This window comes from Schistocerca americana, chromosome 1, assembly GCF_021461395.2.
Source record: "Schistocerca americana isolate TAMUIC-IGC-003095 chromosome 1, iqSchAmer2.1, whole genome shotgun sequence".
NCBI lineage: Eukaryota > Metazoa > Arthropoda > Insecta > Orthoptera > Acrididae > Schistocerca > Schistocerca americana.
Genome location: NC_060119.1, coordinates 86786852 through 86813478, shown reverse-complemented (window position 1 = coordinate 86813478; position 26627 = coordinate 86786852). Strand labels below are relative to the sequence as shown.

The 26627-nt window shown below is 45.0% G+C and overlaps 1 protein-coding gene across 1 annotated transcript in view; it reads left to right on the top strand.

Annotated features, from left to right (window-relative positions):
- Window positions 1-26627, top strand: part of LOC124598367 — a 110018-nt gene that overhangs the window by 70768 nt on the left and 12623 nt on the right. The window contains exons 6-8 of the mRNA XM_047135999.1: window positions 5968-6642; window positions 11962-12174; window positions 19563-20052. Of these exons, the coding sequence (XP_046991955.1) occupies window positions 5968-6642; window positions 11962-12174; window positions 19563-20052 (1378 nt within the window). The remainder of the gene's footprint in view (window positions 1-5967; window positions 6643-11961; window positions 12175-19562; window positions 20053-26627) is intronic.

Below are 26627 nucleotides of genomic sequence, written 5' to 3'. Positions count from 1 at the left end.
TTGGGCAGGGGGGTACGAACTTTCTATCAAGAATGCGAGAAACAAAGGTGATGAGGCAATCATAAAGGTAACGACAGATTGACGAGGTATTCACTGTGCTTGCAAGTGGATTTCCTGTATTTTTTAAGTTTAGTTTAATTATAGCATATACATAGCGCCTACGACTCAAGAATGCAAGAGAAAGTGCTTTACACCTGTGGAAGACAAAATGTTAAATAGTTTATTCATATTTCATTAATTCAGTTTCTGCGTCACTTACTGGATATTCAGATTAACTTCTTCAAGAAGGTTTATCGCAACTCACTCTGTCCTCTTTGTCGCTGAAGAAGTTTTTTGAAGTTCCAAGGAAAATATTCGGTCATTTAGAATGAAATTTTCACTCTACAGCGGAGTGTGCGCTGATATGAAACTTCCTGGCAGATTAAAACTGTGTGCCGGACCGAGAATCGAACTCGGAACCTTTGCCTTTCGCGGGCAACTTCCCTACCAACTGAGCTACCCAAGCACGACTAACGCCCCCTCCTCACAGCTTTACTTCTGCCAGTACCTCGTCTCCTACCTTCCAAACTTTACAGAAGCTCTCCTGTAGACCTTGCAGAACTAGCATTCCTTTCTTTCAGGGGGATCTACCCCGAATCGCCGTCGAGGAGTGGGACAATCTGGACCAACAGTGCCTTGACGAACTTGTGGATAGTATGCCACGACGAATACAGGCCTGTATCAATGCAAGAGGACGTGCTACAGAGTATTAGATGTATCGGCGTGTACAGCAATTTGGACCACCACCTCTGAAGGTCTCGCTGTATGGTGGTACAACATGAAATGTGTTTTTTTCAGGAGCAATAAAAAAGGCGGAAATGATGTTTATGTTGATCTCTATTCCAATTTTCTGTACAGATTCCGGAACTCTCGGAACCGAGATGGTGCAAAACTCTTTTCGATGTGTGTACTTCGACGTCGCGGCTACGTAATTTGCATGGTTGAGGGAAACTACCTGGGATAAAAGAAGCATGGACAGACTAAGAGGAAGAGGATGGAATAACCTTCGAATTTCTTAACTTAGTTTTTTTTTTTCTTTTTTGTAAGAAGGAAACCAATGCTGATAATGGACCACAGAACTTGGAGGATTGTAATGCGCGATGGAGAACAGAGTAACCGTTTAAACCCCTAAATTATCTGCAAAAGAGGAACAATAAAAACGATTCTCTTCTTATCCGTGTTTCAGTATAAGGGAAAGTCAAATCAAAACGCCACAGATGGAAAAAAGTAAGTAAACTATTCATTATTTCTAAATGAATCGCCATATCTGCTGATACATTTATTCCACTGTGAGACAAGACGGTCAACGCCTTCGAAGAAGAATGTTTGCGACTGCCTAAGGAGCAATGGTAGTATTCAGGCGTGCTCCTTTTCGTCCGAAGCAAATCGATGACCACGAATGACTTTCTGCAGAGCTCGTAAAATATGGAAGTCAGATGGGGAGAGACATTGAGGACGTTTTCGGTATTCTCAGCGACACTTCTGCAGCGCAATCGAAACAACTTTGGCAGCACGCGGGCGGTCATTATACTACAACAGAATGATAACGTCCGTCAACATTCCTGGGCATTTGGACTTGATGGCGCGCTTCTACACTACTGGAAATGGAAAAAAGAACACATTGACACCGGTGTGTCAGACCCACCATACCTGCTCCGGACACTGCGAGAGGGCTGTACAAGCAATGATCACACGCACGGCACAGCGGACATACCAGGAACAGCGGTGTTGGCCGTCGAATGGCGCTAGCTGCGCAGCATTTGTGCACCGCCGCCGTCAGTGTCAGCCAGTTTGCCGTGGCATACGGAGCTCCATCGCAGTCTTTAACACTGGTAGCATGCCACGACAGCGTGGACGTGAACCGTATGTGCAGTTGACGGACTTTGAGCGAGGGCGTATAGTGGGCATGCGGGAGGCCGGGTGGACGTACCGCCGAATTGCTCAACACGTGGGGCGTGAGGTCTCCACAGTACATCGATGTTGTCGCCAGCGGTCGGCGGAAGGTGCACGTGCCCGTCGACCTGGGACCGGACCGCAGCGACGCACGGATGCACGCCAAGACCGTAGGATCCTACGCAGTGCTGTAGGGGACCGCACCGCCACTTCCCAGCAAATTAGGGACACTGTTGCTCCTGGGGTATCGGCGAGAACCATTCGCAACCGTCTCCATGAAGCTGGGCTACGGTCCCGCACACCGTTAGGCCGTCTTCCGCTCACGCCCCAACATCGTGCAGCCCGCCTCCAGTGGTGTCGCGACAGGCGTGAATGGAGGGACGAATGGAGACGTGTCGTCTTCAGCGATGAGAGTCGCTTCTGCCTTGGTGCCAATGATGGTCGTATGAGTGTTTGGCGCCGTGCAGGTGAGCGCCACAATCAGGACTGCATACGACCGAGGCACACAGGGCCAACACCCGGCATCATGGTGTGGGGAGCGATCTCCTACACTGGCCGTACACCACTGGTGATAGTCGAGGGGACACTGAATAGTGCACGGTACATCCAAACCGTCATCGAACCCATCGTTCTACCATTCCTTGACCGGCAAGGGAACTTGCTGTTCCAACAGGACAATGCACGTCCGCATGTATCCCGTGCCACCCAACATGCTCTAGAAGGTGTAAGTCAACTACCCTGGCCAGCAAGATCTCCGGATCTGTCCCCCATTGAGCATGTTTGGGACTGGATGAAGCGTCGTCTCACGCGGTCTGCACGTCGAGCACGAACGCTGGTCCAACTGAGGCGCCAGGTGGAAATGGCATGGCAAGCCGTTCCACAGGACTACATCCAGCATCTCTACGATCGTCTCCATGGGAGAATAGCAGCCTGCATTGCTGCGAAAGGTGGATATACACTGTACTAGTGCCGACATTGTGCATGCTCTGTTGCCTGTGTCTATGTGCCTGTGGTTCTGTCAGTGTGATCATGTGATGTATCTGACCCCAGGAATGCGTCAATAAAGTTTCCTCTTCCTGGGACAATGAATTCACGGTGTTCTTATTTCAATTTCCAGGAGTGTAGTTTTGTTAAGTGTCGCGTGCCGTAGTGCGTTAACTATGGCGCCGTGTTCCAGAAAGTTAATGAGGAGTGGGTTCTCGCAGTCACAGAAAAATGTCACCGTGACTTTCTCGGAGCTTGGGTGCCTGTTGTGTCGAGCACTTTGCAGAAGTTTCGCTGGAAAGCCTTTACACATCCTCCTTAAAGTTCCGATCGCTCCCCATATGATTTAAATGTTTTTGGAGCTCTGGAGGAAGTCATTCGTGACCATCGACTTGCTTCGAACGGTCGCCTGGACACAATCGTGGTTCCGTACTTTCATTGGGGCAAAAGTCTGAACAGATATGGCAGTTACTTTTGAAATAATAAATAGCCTACTTACTTTTTTCGAAGCTGTCTCCTTTTTATTTGACTGCCGCTTACATAGACGTAATACGTCAATAAGAAAGGAAACCAAAAAGAGATCTGAAAGGGAATTAAAGTTCCGGAGAAGAAAATAAAAGATTTAACATTTGTCAACGATATTTTAATTCTTCCTGTAACGGGCAGAATTTGGAAGGTCAATTGAGCGGAGTGGATACTATCTTGAAGAGAGATTATAACATAAACAACAGCAAAACTAAAATAAAAGGGATGGAATTTAAATAACTCAGGCTGTGTACAGGGAATTAGATTAGGAAGTGAGGCAATGAAAATATTAGGAGAGTTTTGCTGTTGGAGAAGAAAATAACTGACAATGTCAGAAGTTTAAAAATTGCATAGTGTAATACACAGACGTACTCTTTATTTTGTGTTAAAGACGATTCATTTCGGTCATGAATCCGACAATATTCGGGCTCCAAAAAGGTATTCAGCTATGCAGTGCACAATTGCAATGTCCAATGGAACTATTAAAATTTCCCAGTAATACTTTGAACCCAAAAGGAATAGAGTTGGTACAGGCGTGGTTTATGTTTACAAGACATGAATCTCACAAGCAGGCAGCTGTATTTATGGAACGTTTCAAGAGTTTCATTATACATTGCAATTGTACAATCCGTAGCTTGAGACCCGAAGATGGTCAGGTTAATGACCGAAATCGATCTTCTTTAATAAAAGTAAAGTAGTAAAGCTGTGTATTGTACAGTGCAATTTTTAACCTTCATTCTACATCTACATCTACATATATACTCCGCTAGCCACCAAGCGGTGTGTGACGGAGGGCACAATTCTCGCCAAAGTCAAAGCCCCCCCTTGTTCCTTACGTGGATCGCGCGAGGGAATAAACAATTGACTGAACGCCTCAGTACGAGCTCTAATTTCCCTTACCTTTGAATGGTGATCATTGCGCGATTTGAAAGTTGGTGGTAATAATATATGCTCTACATTCTCGGCGAAGGTCGGATTTCAGGATTTAGTGAGCAGCCCCTTCCGTTTAGCGCGCCGTCTATCTGCAAGTGTGTCCCACTTCAAATTTTCTATGAGATTTGTAACGCTCCCGCGATGGCTAAATGTACCAGTCACGGATCTTGCCGCTCTTCTTTGGACCTTCTCAGTCCCAACTGATAAGGGCCCCATACAGATGAACAATACTCTAAGACTGGACGAACCAACGTATTGTAAGCTATTTCCTTTGTTGAAGGACTGCATCGCTTCAGGATTCTGCCAATAAACCGCAATCTAGAGTTTGCCTTACCCGCTACTTGTGTAATCTGATCATTCCATTTGAGATCATATCGAACAGTTACACCCAGATACTTGACGGATGTTACCGCTTCCAAAGACTGGGCATTTATTTTGTACTCATACATTAATGGGGATTTTCGCCTTGTTATACGCGGTAGGTTACACTTACGAATATTGATAGATAACTGACATTCATTACACCACGCATTTATTTTCTGCAAATCCTCAATCCTCATTGATTTGTTCACAACTTTCGTGTGATACTACTTTCCTGTAGACTACAGCATCATCGGCAAACAGTCTAATGCCGTTGTCAATACCATTAACCAGATCGTTTAAGTAAATCGATCTAGTTGATGATTAAAGCAGGCGAGCACCACCAACACAAAATATTTCTGATGGCAGAAGTAAAGAGACTATAAATTTCAGAACAAAATACAAGCTTTTCAAACGCGATCTTACAGAAGAACGCTGTAGACAGATAGACCAGGTAACTAATGAAGATATACCGATTCGAATTGGGGAGAAAAGAAATTTGTGTCAAATGGCTCTGAGCACTATGGGACTTAACTACTGTGGTCATCAGTCCCCTAGAACTTAGAACTACTTAAACCTAACTAACCTAAGGACATCACACACATCCATGCCCGAGGCAGGATTCGAACCTGCGACCGTAGCAGTCGCGCGGTTCCGGACTGCGCGCCTTGAACCGCTAGACCACCGCGGCCGGCAAATTTGTGTCACAACTCCATTTAAAAAAGGTATCATTTGGTTACAATACATTCTGAGTCATCGGAGAGTAGTTAACTTGGCGATGGAGAGATTGTGTCTGGGGAGTTTGGGAGAGCATACTGCAGAGGGAGATCAAGACGTAAGTACAGTAACCTAGCTCAAGTGGATGAAGGCTAAAAATGGTTCAAATGGCTCTGAGCACTATGGGACTTAACTGCTGTGGTCATCAGTCCCCTAGAACTTAGAACTACTTAAACCTAACTAATCTAAGTACATCACACACATCCATGCCCGAGGCAGGATTCGAACCTGCGACCGTAGCAGCAGCGCGGATCCGGACTGGAGCGCCTAGAACCGCTCGGCCACCGCGGTCGGCAAGTGGATGAAGGTCCCGTGGTTACGCAGAGCTGAAGGGATGTGTACAGGATAGATCAGAGCTGAATCAGACTAGTCATCCGACTGACGACCCAAACATTGCAGTCAGTCGTATTAAGCACGAAAGGCAGCGTATCACACTGTGTTTCCGTTTGTCGACAGGTGGGTCTGACGAGTCCGTGTGAATCTGAGAACGAGCTGTACGACCCGTTCTTCCAGCAGTGCCGGTTCGTGGTGTGCACGGGCCACCGCGAGTACTACCACGGCGAGTGCATCGCCGTACAGGTCGAAGACTCCAGCGAGGAGAACGACTGGGCCGGCAGCGGCGGCGGCAACCACTCGTACACGCTCAAGGACGAGGAGGGCAGCACGCTGGGCCCCGAGGCGTTCAACCACAGCCAGTGGTACCACACCGAAGACGCCGGCGGCCACCACACCGGCGGCCCGCGCTACATCACCGACCTGCGCGCCAACTTCTCGCAGGAGTTCCTCACCTGCCCCAAGTTCGTGCTGCAGCCGGACGAGTACGTACTGGGTCCCGAGAACGGCTCGGTGACCGTCCCCCTGTACGGGCTGACGTTCTCCAGGACGGAGTACTTGCGGCACCCGGACGGCACGCTCGAGATCTGCGCCACCGTGGGCCGCCGCTACTTGCCCAAGTTCGGGCCCTACATGGGCTACGTGACGCTGGCAGGGCTCGGCGTGTCCGTCGTCTTCCTGGTGCTGCATCTGGCCGCCTTCGCGGCGCTGCCCGAGCTGCGCAACCTGTCGGGCAAGAACCTCGCCTCGCTCTGCGTCGCACTCCTCTGCGGCTACATCGCCTTCATAGCCTCGCAGGTTAGTCCGCAGCAGAAAGGTGCTAATTTCAATGACGTGCTCCGTATATGTGCAGGCAAAACTACATTGGTCCTAATAACGACCCGTGTGGAACAACAAACATTATGTATCTTGCTTACCACACTTTCTTCTTGGCATGGGAGTCAGTCGTCAGGAAAGACGTAGTCACTACAGTGACAGATCACAAAAAATGTGCAGTACAACTGCAAGGAATTTAACAGAGACCCTAGACTTGACTCTTAAATGACAAATTATATCTCTCCATTCAGCCTTATGCTGTTCGTTCCTTCTCCATGTAGCAAGTAGGTCAGAGATCAGACCCTCAGCTGCGAAAGGGTGCTCACTGCAGTGCCAAGGCACAAAATAAATACTGCATCAATGCAGGGAAAGTAACAGAGACCGTAGTATCGATCCCCGACGAACATCTCACATTCTACCTCATCACAAAGATTTTTGCTGTTTTCTTCCTTCGTGGTAGCAGGTGAGTTGTCAGAATCTCGGCCGCAATAGCGGAATAGCTGCAGTGGCAGAGCGCAGAAGAATCTTTGTACATGTGTGGAGAGAAATCAGTGGTCCTAGTACAGACTCTTGAGGAACATCTCACATCATTATACGCTATTAAGCGCTTTCCTTTCCATTATATACGTGCTATTGCTGAGGTGCAACACATGATTCATAATGATCGTGCCAGAGAAACTTAAGTTCTTCATTTTCACAAGTAAGGAACTGGTATTAAACTTCCTGTCATATTGCAACACTATACCAATCATTGCTTTTCGAAACAGCGTGCTTTCCATTACAGAGCCAAAGATTTAACGACCTAAGCTGTTACTACACCGTTCTTCTAGATGTGACAGTGTAGCAGACTATGCAGGAGAGGTTCTGTGACGTTTAGAAAGCGGAAGAGATTCCGCCCAAAATTGTGGGAGATACTGTAACACCTGCCTGGTTGGCAGTTTAGTGAGTAAGAGCACTGCTCGTGAAAGGCAATGTTCCGACTTCGAATCCTGATCCAGCACACAGTTTTATTCTGCCAAGGAATTAAAAAACAATTTACAATCTACTATAGAGTGAAACATTGATTCTGGGAGCAAGAAACGTGTGACACTTGTTACTTTCAGAAGTTGTTATTTGAATTTAAAGAATTATTTTCATTATTACACATGTTCTTTTTCTGCTTTTGTGCGTGCCTTGAAGTACAATGTTCTTCTCTGAGAAATTTGGCGTTGCTGGCTTCTCTCCAACGTTAACCGAAAGTAACAAAGAATTGTTACAGGAAGTTTGAATAATACGTTTCACGTATGTTCTCTGGAAATTCAAGAGGGCCCCGACAACAGCAGCTCAGCTTTACTAATTTGACTGCTTCCCTGACTTCCTGTTAAGCACTCATGAAGAGTGCCGTCGTTAGCCCTCCATCTATACTACAATAGTCGAATGCAGTCTATCTCAGGAAATTAAATAACTTCCTGATACCCTGTAAGTAGGCTGTTTAGGTTTTTATGTTGGTAACGCCACGTAGCGCTCTATATGAAAATCACTGACTGTGCTGTGTGAAGGCTGTGGTTGGTTTGCATTGTTGGAGTAATACTCGTCATTGTAGTGTTGGGCAGTTGTCTGTTAACAGCGCGTAGCGTTGCGCAGTTGGAGGTGAGCCGCCAGCAGTGGTGGACGTGGGGAGAGAGATGGCGGAATTTTGAGAGCGGACGATCTGGACGTGTGTCCATCAGAAAGAGTAAATTTGTAATATTGGATATCAGGGACTGATATATATATTATGACTTTTGAACACTATTAAGATAAATACATTGCTTCTTCTCTATCAAAATCTTTCATTTGATAACTATGCCTATCAGCAGTTAGTGCCTTCAGTAGTTTGAATCTTTTATTTAGCTGGCAGTAGTGGCGCTCACTGTATTGCAGTAGTTTGAGTAACGAAGATTTTTGTGAGGTAAGTGATTCATGAAAGGTATAGGTTATTGTTAGTCAGGACCATTCTTTTGTAGGGATTATTGAAAGTCAGATTGCGTTGCGCTAAAAATATTGTGTGTCACTTTAGTGAATGTCTGAGTACGTTCAGTTTTACTCAGCTATTTGAAAATCAAATAGTAAGAGGTTTATCTGCATAGTAATTCATTAAGTTTTCTAAGGGGACGTTTCATAACCCATCTAAGAAGATCACAAAGTAATACGTAAGTTGTGAGTGTTGCAATACGAACGAGTCATTCAGTAGTAAAGGCACAGCTGGCCTGTCGCAGTATTACGAAAATGCTCAGTCCTTCTGCAAAATGGATTCCGTTTCACCTCTGTTGCTTTGCACCGTTTCGGTGAAATGGGATGTATAGAATTAAAAAGATTGTATCCTAACTATGCCAGGAGGTGGCATTATGGGTGTAATGCCCTCAGAAAAATTTGGGAGACCATAAAGAAAGCAAGTTATCTTGTGGCAGTTGAACAAATGAAACGAAATTATTTTAAAGAAACTGAGTCAGACCTGAACGTGGTACATTCCCTGCTCTCCCACAGAGAGTGCAATTATCGTAACTACTAAGTGTCTGTGCATCAGTTATTTTATGACTACGAGTGAAAGATGACATTGAAGAGATGTGCTAGACTGTTCCGTAACATAAAAAAAACGCATCCAAAGACAGTAGTCCAAAAGGAAAGAACTAGAAATCGGGACTACGCATATAGTAGTCTGTAGGTAACGTACTAGATTTGTACATAGCTGTTATTACTAACTGTAGCTTTGTCATTTTCCTTGTAATTGTATAAGTCTTGGACCGACCTGTCCTATCTCCAACAATGAGCATATATATTTAACTTGCTGTGCTGACATAGCTAATCTGTCAAACAATACAATTTTATATGTAATGTAGAATACAATGTTATTCCATACGTCATCTTTTTTATACAGTTAATCAGAAAAATAGATCCACTTTAAGTAAAATATAAAATATATCTAAATAATCCACATACCATTGCAAAGAAAAGTTTCTAAGCTATCCATTAACGACTTCAGAAAGCTGGTAGTTGCCTAAACTATGGCTAGAGTTCTCGCACCAACGGACAGCAGGTACCTCACTATAGAACAAATGAGTTGTCAGTCTCGGTGTAAAGGGCATTTCGTCTCGCTTCGGTATTGAATTACCAACTAGAAAAAGCATAACATGTCAGTTTAGTCAATATCAACAAGTCTCTGCAAAGGACGAAGTATGGGCCGAGCGTGCATTAGATGAGAACAAGAATTTAGCTGAGTTTGATGCATAGTCCAAGTAACTCAACCAATAAACTTTGAATGGAAGTAGAAATACCTCAACCAACTAACTGTATGGCGAATTTTGTGGTGCCATTTGCTGCACAGTTCCTACCGCTGACAACCGGTGTAGGCCTTGTTAAAAATGACGAAGAGAAGCATACTGAATTTTCTGGCACATGGTAAGAAATATGGATGATTAAACGTTCGTTCTACACTTAATTTTTAGCAATGAATATACATTGCACCGCAACGAATAGAAGCGATGTTTGCTTGAGGGGGCTTCAAAATCCCTGCGAAAAACTGCAACCTGAAACAGTAAAGTTAAACGTGTTCTGTGGCTTATCGCAGAACAATGTTTATAGGCCACCCTGTCTTGCGAAGGAAACTGTTAATGGAATCATTTACATGCTGAGCATCAAGGAAGGAACGCTGGTAAGACGATGATTTAGTCGTAGGTATTTATGGCTGCGTTTCTAAAAGCAGGCCTCTTACAGCAAGGCAGGCACCACAACATATACTGAGGTGACAAGAGTCATGGGATAGCAATATGAACTCATACAGACGGCGGTTTCGCGAACACAAGGTATTAAAAGGGAGTGCGTTGACGGAACAGTCATTTGTATTCAGGCGATTGATATGAAAAGGTTTCAGACGTGATTGTGGCCGCACGACGGAAATTAACAGATTCTGAACGCGGAATGGTATTTGGGGCATTCCATGTCGGTAATAGTTAGGGAGCCGGCCCGGGAGGCCGAACGGTTCTAGGCGCTTTAGTCTGGAACCGCGCGACCGCTAGTGTCGCAGGTTCGAATCCTGCCTCGGGCATGGATGTGCGTGATGTCCTTAAGTTAGTTAGGTTTAAGTAGTTCTAAGTTCTAGGGGACTGATGACCTCAGATGTTAAGTCCGATAGTGCTCAGAGCAATTTGAATAGTTAGGCAATTCAACATTCCGTGATCCAAAATGTCAAGAGTGTGCCGAGAATAACAAATTCCGGGCATTACCTCTCAACACAAACAAAGCAGTGGCCGACGGGCTTTACTTAACGATAGAGAGCAGCGGCGTTTGCGTAGAGTTGTCAGTGCTAACAGACAAGCAACACTGCGTGAAGTGAAGAATAAATGTGGAAAATCTGACGAACGTATCCGGTAGGATTATACAGCGAAATATGGCGTTAATAGGCTATGGCAGCAGACGATGGAGGCAAGTGCCTTTGCTAACAGCACTAGTCGCCTGCAGCGCCTCTCCGGGCCTCGTGGCCATATCGGTTGGATCCTAGACGACAGGAGAACAGTGGCCTTGTCAGATGAGTCCCGATTTCAGTTGATGGTAGGGTGCAGACCCCAAGTTTTTAATAACGCACTGTGGAAGCTGGTGGTGGCTCTGTACTGGTGTGGGTTGTTACAAAATGTACGTATAGTTGTGGGTTGTGTTTACATGGAATGGATTGGTTCTCTGGTCCAGCTGAAACTGGTCATTGACTGGATATGGTTATGTTCAGCTACTTGGAGACCATCTGCATGGTCAAGGACTTCATGTTTCCTAACAACGATGACCTTTCTATAGAAGGGAATTTGCCATGTTTGCAATTGGTTTGAAGAACATACTGGACAGTTCGAGCGAATTATTTTGCCAGCCAAATCGCCCGAGATAAATCCTGTGGACCATTTATGTTCCATAACCGAGAGATCAGTTCGTGCGCAAACTCCTGCACTGGCAACACTTTTGCAGTTATGGACAGCTGTAGTGTCAGTATAGTTCAATATTTCTCCAGGGGACTTCCAACGACTTTTTAGGTCAATGCCACGTGAATTTGCTTCTCTACGCCTGGAAAAAGGAGGTCTGACACCATATTAGGAGGTATCCCATGACTTTTGCCACCTCAGTGTGGGGTAAGAACAGTAATGGACCCAATATCGAACCCTGAGGAACGTCGATTACAGTTTCTCCTCATGTGTACTTCGACGTTCCAGTGTTACTTCTTGTACGCTGTTTTTAAATAAGAATATTTAGTGCGGTTAGCAGCAGAGTAGCCTACAGTGTAACAATTGACGGTCTCCGCAGATGATTCCGACGGGGCCGACGGCGGGGTGTGTGTCGGCGGCGGCGGTGGTGCAGTACTCGTTCCTGGCCGCCTTCTGCTGGACGCTGGCGATGGCCTTCGACGTGTGGCGCACGCTGCGGCTCGCCACGTCCGAGCTGCGCGTCTCATCGGGCAAACAGTGGCGCAAGTTCGCCGCCTACTCCGCCTTCTGCTGGGCCGCGCCGATGCTGTCGGTGAGCATCTTGTTCTAGCCACCCGGTCTCCCATAAATCTCCTCAAGTCCACTCCTCCTCTCTGGCTAACAAGCGAACCAAATGGTCTATTCAGTCAGTTATTCTGTCGAGTGAAATGAGTCTGTGGGTGTTCTAACAACCCTACCACAGCAAAGGTCAAAAATTAATTGTGAGTGTAGTGTTGCTCACGCTGCTAAATATTGCATTTTCGGGCAACAACAAAGTTATATTATGTGGCAGGTATCATTAGAGTACAGTTAATAAAGTCATTTCTTGAAATAATGGATAAACTAGGCACTCATTTTTTCGTTTTTCCCACGCTGGTCTCGTTGTGAACTCATGGCTCAATCGTCCACAAGCTAGGTAGTGATGATTCCAAGCTCGGATGCAAAGAGGCCTAGGTGTTATTCTGCGATATTCAAAAGTATTATAGATGTGTTTCATAAACCATTCTTGAAGATTAAACTTTTGCAAGTTAGGACAATGGTGATGTAAAAAAGTAATCAGTACTTCGAATTTAAGTTACACTTCTTTTTTATCACTTTTGTTGCAGTATAACGTAACTCGTTCCAAAACATCACTTCACAATATAAAACATACTTGAAATTATCTTCCTCACTGTTAAAGTTCACATTTTATAAACTGACTACAATTTGCGTCTTTCTAACATGACGACCAAAGCTTGACTCTCTAATAACCGCTTACGCGCCCAAAAATCAGAGTTACAAGTACGTCAATGATCATAGTGACAAAAGAAAGAATACACATAAGAATAATATCATTGCAATATGTACATATCGATTTATCGAAGTACCTGTACATTAATGAAATCAAATCTGAATGTTGTCACAGAAATGTGTTAACTATTTTACAGAAACACAGTAGAATATTGCTGGTATCGAGAGGTTCAGGTGAGATGCCGTAATGGTTACGTAATTCAAGTACCATTACAGTGTAACCAAATGAAAACAGTTGACACATTTCGTTGTACCTTCGGTATTGTTGAATCATTACTGTTGACTACACTCTGTCATTGCCAGTCTTTCCAATATGTGCTTCTTGCTGAGTCGCAATAAATAGCTTTTAGTTAAATTTTATGGATAGTTTATGGATAGGCGTATACTGATTTGCGAACGTTGTGTCTGATTCAAAATACTGAGAAGTCCATTGGCGTGGGAATGGAAGAAATCATATGACCCGATAAAAAGTGATCGTAGAGATAAATTCAGTGCTATATATAGCATTTTCAAAGATGATTCACGTTCTAAAAGTAAAGAAATTCAAAGAAAATTGAAGAATGATGGCAAGATAACACTAAAAACAAATGAAACTGCATTCTTAAAAACAAGTAATTGAACTACTCATCAATTTATTTAAAAAACTTGCTTATATGCTTTCTTTTCACGTTGGCTTAGCTTTTATTAAAAGAGAATTGTTGATGATTGGTGCAAACCAGTCCGAAGACAGAGGTAGAGCTTCAGCAGATTTAAATTAAACAGTGATTCATTTGAGGCGTGATCAGACCCCAATTTAAAAAAGAATTCAGTTAGATTTGTGCATTGATATCTGCATCCTTTCAGATTTATATTCAAATCTCGGAAGCTACATAATCTAGGACGCTGTGGTTTAGCTTTGCTCTCCTTGGTTTGGGTACCACAGTCATCAAAAATTCTTTGTTCATATGCTTGTAAACCTTGGAAAACAAAACAAATATTTTCAGATTTGGTAATTAGTGGTGTTTATAGTGAAATTGTGTGTCGTAGCTGTCATCGTACGATGATTAAACCAGAACGTATCCAAGAGACGCCAGAACAAATGAAACAGGAGCTATAGAACTACATCAGTTTTGATCAGTAGTGAAACAGTGCAAAGTGATAGTTGTAGTGCTAAGAGGACTGTAGTCACTCCTCCCAGTGCATGAAAAAGAAAATCACAGCATCAGTGTGTAGGAGATATATCACCTATTCATGAAGTCAGTGGTGTAAATATCCTTATAGATTTGAATATCTTAATACCATTGTTGAAGGCGACTGTAGCACGCATGTTATAGGGTGGGTATTTAGTGCTGGTAGAAGATGTGACTGCTAGGAATGGACTAGTTAGTAAACTTTAAATTATAGCACAAACTGTGCTATTGACAGGTCACTTCTAACTTCTATCAAATTATCAAATAATGAACTATAAGAAATCAATGTGAGGATATTACACACATCAAAAAAAGTTTTGCATCACCTCGGTTCCGATAGGTCCGGAACCTGTACAGAAAATTGGAGCAGAGATCAACATAAACATCATTTCCGCCTTTTTTATTGCTCATGAAAAAAACACATTGCAAGTTGTAGCACCATACAGCGAGACCTTCAGAGGCCGTGGTCCAGATTGCTGTACACACCGGTACCTCTAATACCCAGTAGCACGTCCTCTTACATTGATGCATGTCTGTATTCGCCGTGGCATACTATCCACAACTCCATCAACGCCCACAACTCCATCAAGGCATTGTTGGTCCAGATTGTCTCACTCCTCAACGGCGATTCGGCGTAGATCCCTCAGAGTGGTTGGTGCGTCACTTTGTCCATAAACAGCCCCTTTGCATTCTATCCCAGGCATGTTCGATGGGGTTCATATCTGGAGAACATTCTCGCCACTCTAGTCGAGCAATGTCATTATCCTGAAGGAAGTCATTCACAAGATGTGCACGATAAAGACGCGACTTGTGGTCCATAAAGACGAATGCCTCGCCAATATGCTGCCGATAGGGTTACACTATACGTCACGTATCGTACAGCCGTTATGGCGCCTTCCATGACCACCAGCGGCGTACGTCGACCCCACATAATGCCACTCCAAAAACAGTAGGGGACTTCCACCTTGCTGCACTCGCTGGACAGTGTGTCTAGCCGGCTGGAGTGGCCGAGCGGTTCTAGGCGCTACAGTCTGGAACCGCGCGATCCCTACGGTCGCAGGTTCGAATCCTGCCGCGGGAATGGATGTGTGTGATGTCCTTAGGTTCGTTAGGTTTAAATAGTTCTAAGTTCTACGGGACTGATGACCTCAGAGGTTAAGTCCCATAGTGCTCGGAGTCATTTTTTTGACAGTGTGTCTAAGGCATTCAGCCTGAACGGGTTGCCTCCAAACACTTGTCCGACGATTGTCTGGTTATATGCGAACACTCATTGGTGAACAGAACGTGATGCCAATTCTGAGCGATCCATTCGGCATGTTGTTCAGCCCATCTGTACCGCGCTGCGTGGTGTCGTGGTTGCACAGATGAACCTCGCAATGGACATCGGGAGTGAAGTTGCGCATCATGCAGCCTATTGCGCACAGTTTGAGTCATAACATGACGTCCTGTGGATGCACGAAAAGCATTATTGAACATGGCGGCGTTGCTGTCAGGGTTCCTCCGAGCAATAGTCTGTAGGTACCGGTCGTCCACTGCAGCCTTGGGCGGCCTGAACGAGGCATGTCATCGACAGTTCCTGTCTCTCTGTATCTCCTCCATGTCCGAACAACATCGCTTTGGTTCACTCCGAGACGCCTGGACACTTCCCTTGTTGAGAGCCCTTCCTGGCACAAAGTAACAATGCGTACGCGATCGAACCGCGTTATTCACCGTCTAGGCATGGTTGAACTACAGACAACACGAGCCGTGTACCTCCTTCCTGATGGAATGACTGGAACTGATCGGCTGTCGGACCCCCTCCGTCTAATAGGTACTTTTCATGCATGGTTGTTTACATCTTTGGACGGGTTTAGTGACATCTCTGAACAATCAAAGGGACTGTGTCTGTGATACAATATACACAGTCAACGTCTATCTTCAGGAGTTCTGGGAACGGGGGTGATGGAAAACATTTTTGATGTGTGTATATGGACTTTGGTATATTGGGAAAGGGAGTAGTGGTAGTAGACCACTTGGTGCTGTCATGAATCTACCAAACACACCTACACAATGTGAGAAGTACGCTTAAATTATTAGTAAATGCGTGGACTCTTGCAACAAATCTATGAGAACTACAGTTGTAGATACAGTAAACGAGAATGGCGGTGTAACGGACATTAGTGTTGTATTTGATGGATCATCGCAGAAAAGAAGGCCACACATTCAAAAATCGATTTGCTACTACAACAAGGGTTGATACTGGTAGGATTCGTGTTTTGATGTTCACACTAAATGCACTGCTGGCCATTAAAATTGCTACACCACGAAGATGACATGCTACAGACGCGAAATTTAACCGACAGGTAGAAGATGCTGTGATATGCAAATGATTAGCTTTTCTGAGCATTCACACAAGGCTGGCGCTGTTGGCGACACCTACAACGTGCTGACATGAGGAAAGTTTCCAACCGATTTCTCGTACACAAACAGCAGTTGACCGGCGTTGCCTGGTGAACGTTGTTGTGATGCCGTGTAAGGAGGAGAAATGCGTACCATCACGTTTTCGACTTTGATAAAGGTCGGATTGTAGCATATCGCGATTGCGGTTTATCGTATCGCGACGTTGCTGCTCGCGTTGGTCGAGATCCAATGACTGCAGATATGGAATCCGTGAGTTCAGGAGGGTAATACGGAACGCAGTGCTGGATCCCAACGGCCTCGTATCACTAGCAGTCGAGATGACAGGCATCTTATCCGCATGGCTGTAACGGATCGTGCATCCACGTCTCGATCCTTGACTCAACAGATGGGGACGTTTGCAAGACAACAACAATCTGCACGAACAGTTCGACGACGTTTACAGCAGCATGGACTATCCGCTCGGAGACCATGGCTGTGGTTACTCTTGACGCTCCATCACAGATACGAGAGCCTGCGATTGTGTACTCAACGACAAACCTGGGTGCACGAATGGCAAAACGTCGTTTTTTCGGATGAATCCAGCTTCTGTTTACAGCATCATGATGGTCGCATCCGTGTTTGGCGACATCGCGGTGAACGCACATTGGAAGCGTGTATATGCCATCGCCATACCGGCATATCACCCGGCGTAGTGGACGGTGTGCCATTGGTTACACGCCTCGGTCACCTCTTGTTCGCATTGACGGCACTTTGGACAGTGGCCGTTACATTTCAGATGTGTTACGACCCGTGGATCTACCCTTCATTCGATCCCTGCGAAACCCTACATTTCAGCAGGATAATGGACGACCGCGTGTTGCAGGTCCTGTACGGACCCTTCTGGATACAGAAAATGTTCGACTGCTGCCCTGGCCAGCACATTCTCCAGACCTCTTACCAATTGAAAACGTCTGGCCAATGGTGGCCGAGCAACTGGCTCGTTACAATACGCCAGTCACTACTCCTGATGAACTGTAGTATCGTGTTGAAGCTGAATGGGCTGCTGTACCTGTACATGGCATCCATGCTCTGACTCAATGCCCAGGCGTATCAAGGCCGTTATTACCGCCAGAGGTGGTTGTTCTGGGTACTGATTTCTCAGGATCTATGCATCCTAATTGCGTGAAAATGTAACCACATGTCAGTTCCAGTATAATACACTCGTGAAAATGGAAAAAAGAACACATTGACACCAGTGTGTCAGACCCACCATACTTGCTCCGGACACTGCGAGAGGGTTGTACAAGCAATGATCACACGCACGGCACAGCGGACACACCAGGAACCGCGGTGTTGGCCGTCGAATGGCGCTAGCTGCGCAGCATTTGTGCACCGCCGCCGTCAGTGTCAGCCAGTTTGCCGTGGCATACGGAGCTCCATCGCAGTCTTTAACACTGGTAGCATGCCGCGACAGCGTGGACGTGAACCGTATGTGCAGTTGACGGACTTTGAGCGAGGGCGTATAGTGGGCATGCGGGAGGCCGGGTGGACGTACCGCCGAATTGCTCAACACGTGGGGCGTGAGGTCTCCACAGTACATCGATGTTGTCGCCAGTGGTCGGCGGAAGGTGCACGTGCCCGTCGACCTGGGACCGGACCGCAGCGACGCACGGATGCACGCCAAGACCGTAGGATCCTACGCAGTGCAGTAGAGGACCGCACCGCCACTTCCCAGCAAATTAGGGACACTGTTGCTCCTGGGGTATCGGCGAGGACCATTCGCAACCGTCTCCATGAAGCTGGGCTACGGTCCCGCACACCGTTAGGCCGTCTTCCGCTCACGCCCCAACATCGTGCAGCCCGCCTCCAGTGGTGTCGCGACAGGCGTGAATGGAGGGACGAATGGAGACGTGTCGTCTTCAGCGATGAGAGTCGCTTCTGCCTTGGTGCCAATGATGGTCGTATGCGTGTTTGGCGCCGTGCAGGTGAGCGCCACAATCAGGACTGCATACGACCGAGGCACACAGGGCCAACACCCGGCATCATAGTGTGGGGAGCGATCTCCTACACTGGCCGTACACCACTGGTGATCGTCGAGGGGACACTGAATAGTGCACGGTACATCCAAACCGTCATCGAACCCATCGTTCTACCATTTCTAGACCGGCAAGGGAACTTGCTGTTCCAACAGGACAATGCACGTCCGCATGTATCCCGTGCCACCCAACGTGCTCTAGAAGGTGTAAGTCAACTACCCTGGCCAGCAGGATCTCCGGATCTGTCCCCCATTGAGCATGTTTGGGACTGGATGAAGCGTCGTCTCACGCGGTCTGCACGTCCAGCACGAACGCTGGTCCAACTGAGGCGCCAGGTGGAAATGGCATGGCAAGCCGTTCCACAGGACTACATCCAGCATCTCTACGATCGTCTCCATGGGAGAATAGCAGCCTGCATTGCTGCGAAAGGTGGATATACACTGTACTAGTGCCGACATTGTGCATGCTCTGTTGCCTGTGTCTATGTGCCTGTGGTTCTGTCAGTGTGATCATGTGATGTATCTGACCCCAGGAATGTGTCAATAAAGTTTCCCCTTCCTGGGACAATGAATTCACGGTGTTCTTATTTCAATTTCCAGGAGTGTATATTTGTCCAATGAATACCCGTTTATCATCTGCTTTGCTTCTTGGTGTAGCAATTTTAGTGACCAGTAGTGTATCTACATATTTTTTTATGATTTTTCATTCCCTTTAACTTCACAGATTGAGGTACACTAAAAACATTATTCTTTGCCTCGCAGTGCTTTATTTTTAATTGTAATATTGCTGTCGCTGATTTACATTGAGGCAACATGCTGCCATCTGCCGGTTGTTGAGGATGCCATCATTGCTTACGTTAGAAGTTACTATTTTTGCCAACACGAGGCGCCACAATAGCGATCCTTCGGTATTGCTTGGCTGAAGGGAATACATATGTCCGTAAAAAAAAAATCCCGCTTGGGGAAGCACAGCTTGTTAGGACAAGGAAATATAAAAGAGCTGTATAACATAAATGTGAGCGAACCACGCTGCTCGCTGACGACGCTGAACGCCGATCTCGCCCGCAGGTGGTGGTGGCGCTGGCGGCGGACGCAGCGCCCGACGGCGGCTGGCCGGACGAACTGCGGCCCGCGTTCGGCGTCTACACGTGCTGGTTCGGCCACCGGCACGCGCTGCTCGTCTTCTTCGCGCTGCCGCTGGCCGTCGTCATGGTGTGCAACGTGGCCTTCTTCGTGTCGAGCGCGCGCATCATCTTCGCGACCACCTCGACGACGCGGTTCACCTCGTCGGGCGGCGGCGCGCGCCGCGACTTCCGGCTGTACGTGCGCCTGGCCATCGTGATGGGCCTCACGTGGAGCGTCGGCCTGCTGGCCGGCTACCTCGACCAGGAGAGCCTGTGGTACGCCTTCGTGGCCCTCAACACGCTGCAGGGGCTCTTCATCTTCCTCGCCTTCACCTGCACCGAGAAGGTGGCGCGCGCCATCGTCGACGCCGCCTGCAGCCGCCGCCGCAAGGTGTCGCCCGTGTGCGCGGGCGGCGCCAGCAGCAGCAGCCTCGGCGGCGGCGGGGGCGGCTGCGGCGGGGGCGGCGGGCGCGCCGGCCTGGCGGCCGCCTCGCTGTCGTGGAGCGGCAGCGGCGACAGCAGCGACGCCACGCGCAACACGCACGTCGCCACGCCCACGCACAGCTCCGACAACTCGGACACGCTCTACTAGTCGCCACCTGAACGCCTTCGACCGTAGGGCCGGGAGCAGGAGGAACGGCACCCGCTTTCCGCTCTACCGCCATCAAAAGGCGCGGCGGAGGCGGAATACGCACGCGTTGCTGTTCGGTCCCAGCCACAGAATTCGCAGAGGTTGATATCACGTTCGACATCAGAGGCAAAATCACAGCGGTCACTTTGTGTATTCTGTACCAGTGTTATTCACAGTCTTGATCGCTACAGCAACTTCTACCGTAACTACTGAGTGAGCTCTCACAACCCTAAAACACTGGCACTTTTCGGAAGGACAGTACTTCAAATGCCGATTTAGGTTTTCCATTATCTCCCTTGATCACTTAAGGCGTCGGCCTGTTCAGTACCTGTGATACGGCGTAGCCAAGTTCTATTCTCACTTTCCTCCAATCCGAATTTATGATCCATTTTCAGGGTGACCGAAATAAAACTGGCCGAGAAAATATTTCATACACCTTAAAATAGGCAACTGAACTTACAGTGTCTGTCCTGCGAGTGGCTGATGTAAGTAGGGTTGCCTGTCTTAAGGTGCACAAAATATTTTTACGGGTCAGTTTTATTTTGCACGACCTCTATAACAGGGGGAAGGCAACTGGCGGTTTCAGTCCAGCCCACGGAAGAAATTCGTGGGGTAGAGAGCGAGACGCGAGCCCGGGAAGAAGTTTCGGGTATTTCCGCCGACGTTCAACTCGCCTCGGATTTGCACGTGAGGAAGCAGATTTGAACAATTATTTGAAAAAATAATGCTTGCTAATAGTATTCCTAGATATTGTGACCCTAAATTTCATACCCTCGAATTACCTACCTGCGGCTAACATCCGTAGAATTACCCATAGTTGCTTGTCGACTAGGATTGCCTATCTCATTGCCGTATTTTGTTTTCCCATTATTTCTAGTGTTAAATTACTAAATAATTCTTGTCCATTGTGGACTTAATAGGACACTGCAACGTTTGAAACTGAAAGCAATTAACAGTGAATTAGCTGCAAACATTTGCTTTTGTAGGCATTTATTTTTCTATTATGACATTTCAAGCTGCCTGGCGTCCCATCTTCAGATACTTACATTTATTTACGTGGCATGAACATTGCTTCTTTACTAACGGCGCAGCAGAATTTTGCAACGGAAATTTTTAAGACAGCTGATGTAAAACGTCGTAAGTACGGAAACAATGTTCACGACGCGTAAATAAACGTAAACATCTGAAGGTCGGGTAGACATAAAATGAATGTACTTTGTTGGCGTGGCATGTCGGGAAAGGGATCCCACTCAAATCGGTATGTCACCCCATAAACATTAACGTCACGGAAGTTATAGTTGCGGCCCATGAGCCTACTTAAGTATGTTAATCAGGCCCAAAGGTTGCCCATGCCTGCTCCATAATGATTTTGTTATCCATGGGATGTTAAACCTGAAGCTACCTTCTTTCCTTCCTATTTTCATCACAGACTTCTGTTAATAATTACGCATCCACAGTTCCAAGCAGTCACTGCGAGGTTTATGAAGACAAAAATTGACAGTCGACAAATGATAAACTTTGATAAAAGTATTAACTTTTTCTTCTGCTATATTTATTGACGTAAAATATTATATCTGGAAAACGTGAATACCAAAGTAGCACGGTATTTTGACATCAGGACGAGACACTATCATCATGCCATATGTTCTACGGAGGTGCTTTTGCATTGTCGTTCCATATACAGGATGAGTCACAATTAATAGCGAAAGTATTACGAAGACTGCATGCTGCTATGCATTGCAAATCAAGATCCATCGTTATTTTTTCCTCCTGTTCTGATTGTTTACAAAATAATCAAAAATTTTTAATGGTTTACGAAGTAGTCAAATATGTAGACATGTTATTTTCCCACAGCTGTATCAAGTCACATACCAACGCTCTGATTTTTACCGGCGGGGAATACATGGGAAAAAAATTAATGTATATAGTTCAGTCGTGACACTACGTACGAAATATATTTCCTCATCTCTGAATCGCCCTGTACACGGAACAGTCAATGCACCTTTGTACATAAAGATTGGGTCTCGGTTCGACGTCGAAATGCCGAAATAACTAAACTGAAATCAGTATATCATTTGACGAAGACAATCCTACGCAGCCGCATTAGCATACCATTCGACCGGGGAGATATTATTTCTTAAGAGCATTTTAGACCAGGAACCGATTTTGGACTTGTGGGATGAGTCTGTGGGTTTCATGAAGTGAAAGTCACGTGCAACGAACGTTATGGTAGCATCTCAGTGCAATGGAACTGAAGGTGGCTTCTCGACTGCATGATAAGATATACTATATCTTTGACATATACATACGGCGTGATACTCGGGAATTTTTGCCCTGAAGACGTCTCCGGGGAAATATTTCAGTCTCGCATATTACATGCGGTCCTTCTCGAAGCTAATTCGTTTCATTATCAGGAACCTTCGTTTGATTAAAACGAGCCCCACATACTGCCATATCGAGATGTTCACTGCTCAGGCACTTTGCTTAATATGATTTTTGACGTAAACATACTTTCTGCCATTGAGAGATGTGAACTCAGTCTGTCAGCTAATGTGCCGTGAACATATCGCTCGTTAACCACGTAAGTAAGACTGTTGTGTGCGCCAATGTACTCATGGACACGCGAATGCATCAAGCACAATTTCGTGATGGTTAAGCGCATTAACTTATAAATCGCTTGCGTACAATATTTCTACGCTAACAAATGTGGACGAAGTAGAAGTTGTTATTTTCAGTAAAAACACAGAAACATTGGATGAACTGCAGTATTATATTGCAGAGCAAACACGATTTTCTTGTATGTTCATTGATATGCATATAAAAGTTTTACCGAGCAACGATCGAAAAATCAATTAATTTGTTATTACTTTCACCTGACATGAGAGGATAAATGTTCCACATCCTCCATCACCATGGAAGAATTAAGATCAAGTGTTCAACTCCCATCTGAGATGCTCACTTAATAACCGAAAGTGTTCGTGAACGAGGTTATTGTTCGAGTCAGGACTGTAAATAAATTTCATACACTGGTACAGAATTAGTGATTTACTCGAAGGACACGCACTGAGACACGACAGCAGCATCATAGATGGGTTGGTCGTCTTCGACGATGATAAACGATAGACTTGTCGAACCGTCGTCTCAGTGAGGCGTCTCTGAGAATAGTATTTATCCAAAATAAACTGGAAAGCTGAAAGGTAGCCAACTTTTTCTACCTCCTTCCAGTTCTCACCTAACTAAGGTGGTGGCAGCTGAGTAACTGTATGGTACCTTCTGCCCCGTTGCAGAAGTACTTTTACAAACCTTTCCTTACGAAGTGAGATGTAACGCTGAGAGAACACACTGTACCCATTCTCTAATGATGAGAAATCTACGCACAGTTGCAGTAACATTTTAAGAAAATGGTTTTTAAAAACAACAATTAGAAATAATGAACGTACCGTAAGGTTGTAACGAACCCAGACTCACCAGTTAAGTAACGCAAAATAAAGGAAAGAGGTCAGCTGGGTATTAAAACAATTAACGCTAACATCCGAGTAACTAGAGGAATTGCGTTTACTGACGGACGCGCAGAACAATATTCTCAAGCAAACGATTTGTGGTGTTTTACACTGTCCTGCCTGTAAGAGGAATGTCTGCAAGGAGTGTCTGTACCTTTTACCTCAAGATTCTTTATAACATAGAATCTTTGCAGTCTTAGCCCTTACGCATTCAGTTATAGTCATTAATAAAAATTAGTTATCCATGTTTCTTTGTAAGAAGTACTACATATTTTGACAAAGGAATGTTTCTAGACCTTTGCAGCATCGTAGTGCGTTACTATTTACTGTCTGAAAACAGCAGAAAGCCGCTTGTAGTAATTTTTGTACTGATAAATGTTCTTCTCTCATTGGACGCCTCAGTTAACGCTCTCAGAATGGTGCTGTTAACTAATGAAACGCCTCGACTGCTACGACACTTCCAGTTAAATACGATATTGCTGTGTGGAAATATGAAATTGGTTCCATTGTCGGTACATTTCATACTGGTGTTTATCCATCGCCCCCAACAGCTCTTTCAGAAAAAGACCTTGTAGACGTAATTGTAGATTCCATGTACCAAGATCACTTTTCCGGCTGTACTGTAATGAACACCAAATTTGCTTGGCCTCTTGGAGTATTGTTACTTTGTGCTATTGGAAGCACTTATGTGCGTCCACCTACCCTGTTATCAAAAATTTGCTCTCAGTGACTAGCAGTAAGACAGTGCATGGAATCAGGGACAAAAGATTTTCCTACGTTACAAGGACGCCAGTGAATGAAATGTGAACTGTTCCGCAAAGCATCAGTTACATAGGATGTTTATAACGTTTTAGACTTGAGTTATGACTGTCGACAAAGTTACCATGTACAGAATAATTATATGTATATTTTATTTAAAAACTCGATTATTTCATTGCTTGGACAAGTCATGTTATAGGAGAGTAAAAGATTATCAAGGTTGCTTGAAATACAAGCAGTTAGAAGTATTTATTAATTTTTGTGTAAAGAACGTGTTTTATGATCTTGATTAACGTTTCACGTGCGTCGAGGTACTTAACCAAAGAAAATGAGAGACTTACATACTACGCTATAATTGTCTACATGCTCACTTTTTTTTTAAAGGAAAAAGAGCTGCTTACCTCCCCCGATAGGAAAGTTTTTCCAAAGCTTCCCGTGTTTTCTTGCATAATATTTCTGATAAAAAAAGTCTCTCACTTTTTAAACACGATGACACGTTCTGATTCTGCAGTACAAATCCCAAAGTTTGTAAATACTTGTTTACCCCATTATATTCGCTTAGTAATTGTGCTTTCCAACTCTTTCTACGCGCTATCTTTGAGAAGCTTTTTAATGCAATTTTTGTTATGTGGATCACCATGAAATTTGCTTTCTATAACAACAGTTTCGTGTAGCAGTATTTCTCTATTCGAGGCAACTTGGTAAGCACATGACGATTCCATGCAAAATGCCTTCACATTTGTATTAAAAGAGAAAGTAATATTATCAGATATGAATAATTTTTGTAATAATGTACTTTCAGCTTCTGAAATTCTTCATAATGTGTACAAAGGATTGTAATTCATTATACAATGTCTGTATTAAATCAATTAGCATTGAGCTATAATCATTGTTAGTAAAATGTATATTTGTGAGAAAACAGTGTATTTGAAATAAATGTGATACTTTTACGTAGTTCATTGAGCCTAATTTCTCTGCATTAACAAATCAAACGCATGCCTTAATTCTTATATAAAATGTTGATATAAGGCTGTTATGAAACTGTTACGGAAGTTTTATCCTTAGTGATACGAGAAATAGCTTTTGGCTTTGACTACTTTGCTGAAACTGTCTAACGTTTAATAGGGTCTACAATACTGAGACTTAAGGTGAGCAACTTAAGACATAATGAAGAGGGTTAACTGCCGCTATTACAGCTCTATTGAAGCAAGTTAATTTCAGAGTTGCAGCGTACTCGTGCTTAAAAGCTGTTGTACACATTGCGTTTACGTAAACTTGTGGCGATTCGGTGGTTAGAATTGAACGATAAATATTGTGAGTTACATCCCATCTGTGCCACCACTAATTTCCTAATAAGTGCACTACGTTAAGAATGACGCAATTTGGACATTCAATCTCATTCTTAAGCGTTTGGGGCCTGTAGTTTTTACTTATGTTTCCTATGCATGATTTCTAACGAACTCAGTGTCATTATAAAGTGAAATAAATACTGTTCATGAATTACGTACGCCTGCATCAGTATCTCCTGATTTTCAATAAATATTGAATTTGGTACCAGAAAAACGATTAGTAACAAAAATACAATTATATGGAGTATAAAATAAAATTTGTGATTCGACTGAGGTTTCCTTGACAGGGGGATGTTAGATGACTTGAGGTGTGCCGCATGGTAGTGTGTTGGGACCACTGATATCCATATTACACAGGGTGGTCCACCGATAGTGACCGAGCCAAATATCTCACGAAATAAGCGTCAAACGAAAAAACTACAAAGAACGAAACTTGTCTAGCTTGAAGGGGGAAACCAGATGGTGCTGTCGGTGACCCGCTAGATGGCGCTGCCATAGGTCAAACGGATATCAACTGCGTTTTTTTTAGTAGGAACCGCCATTTTTTATTGCATATTCGTGTAGTACGTAAAGAAATATGAATGTTTTAGTTGGACCACTTTTTTCGCTTCGTGATATATGGCGCTGTAATAGTCACAAACGTATAAGTACGTGGTATCGCGTAACATTCCACCAGTGCGAACGGTATTTGCTTCGCGATACATTACGCGTGTTAAAATGGACCGTTTACCAATTGCGGAAAAGGTCGATATCGTGTAGATGTATGGCTA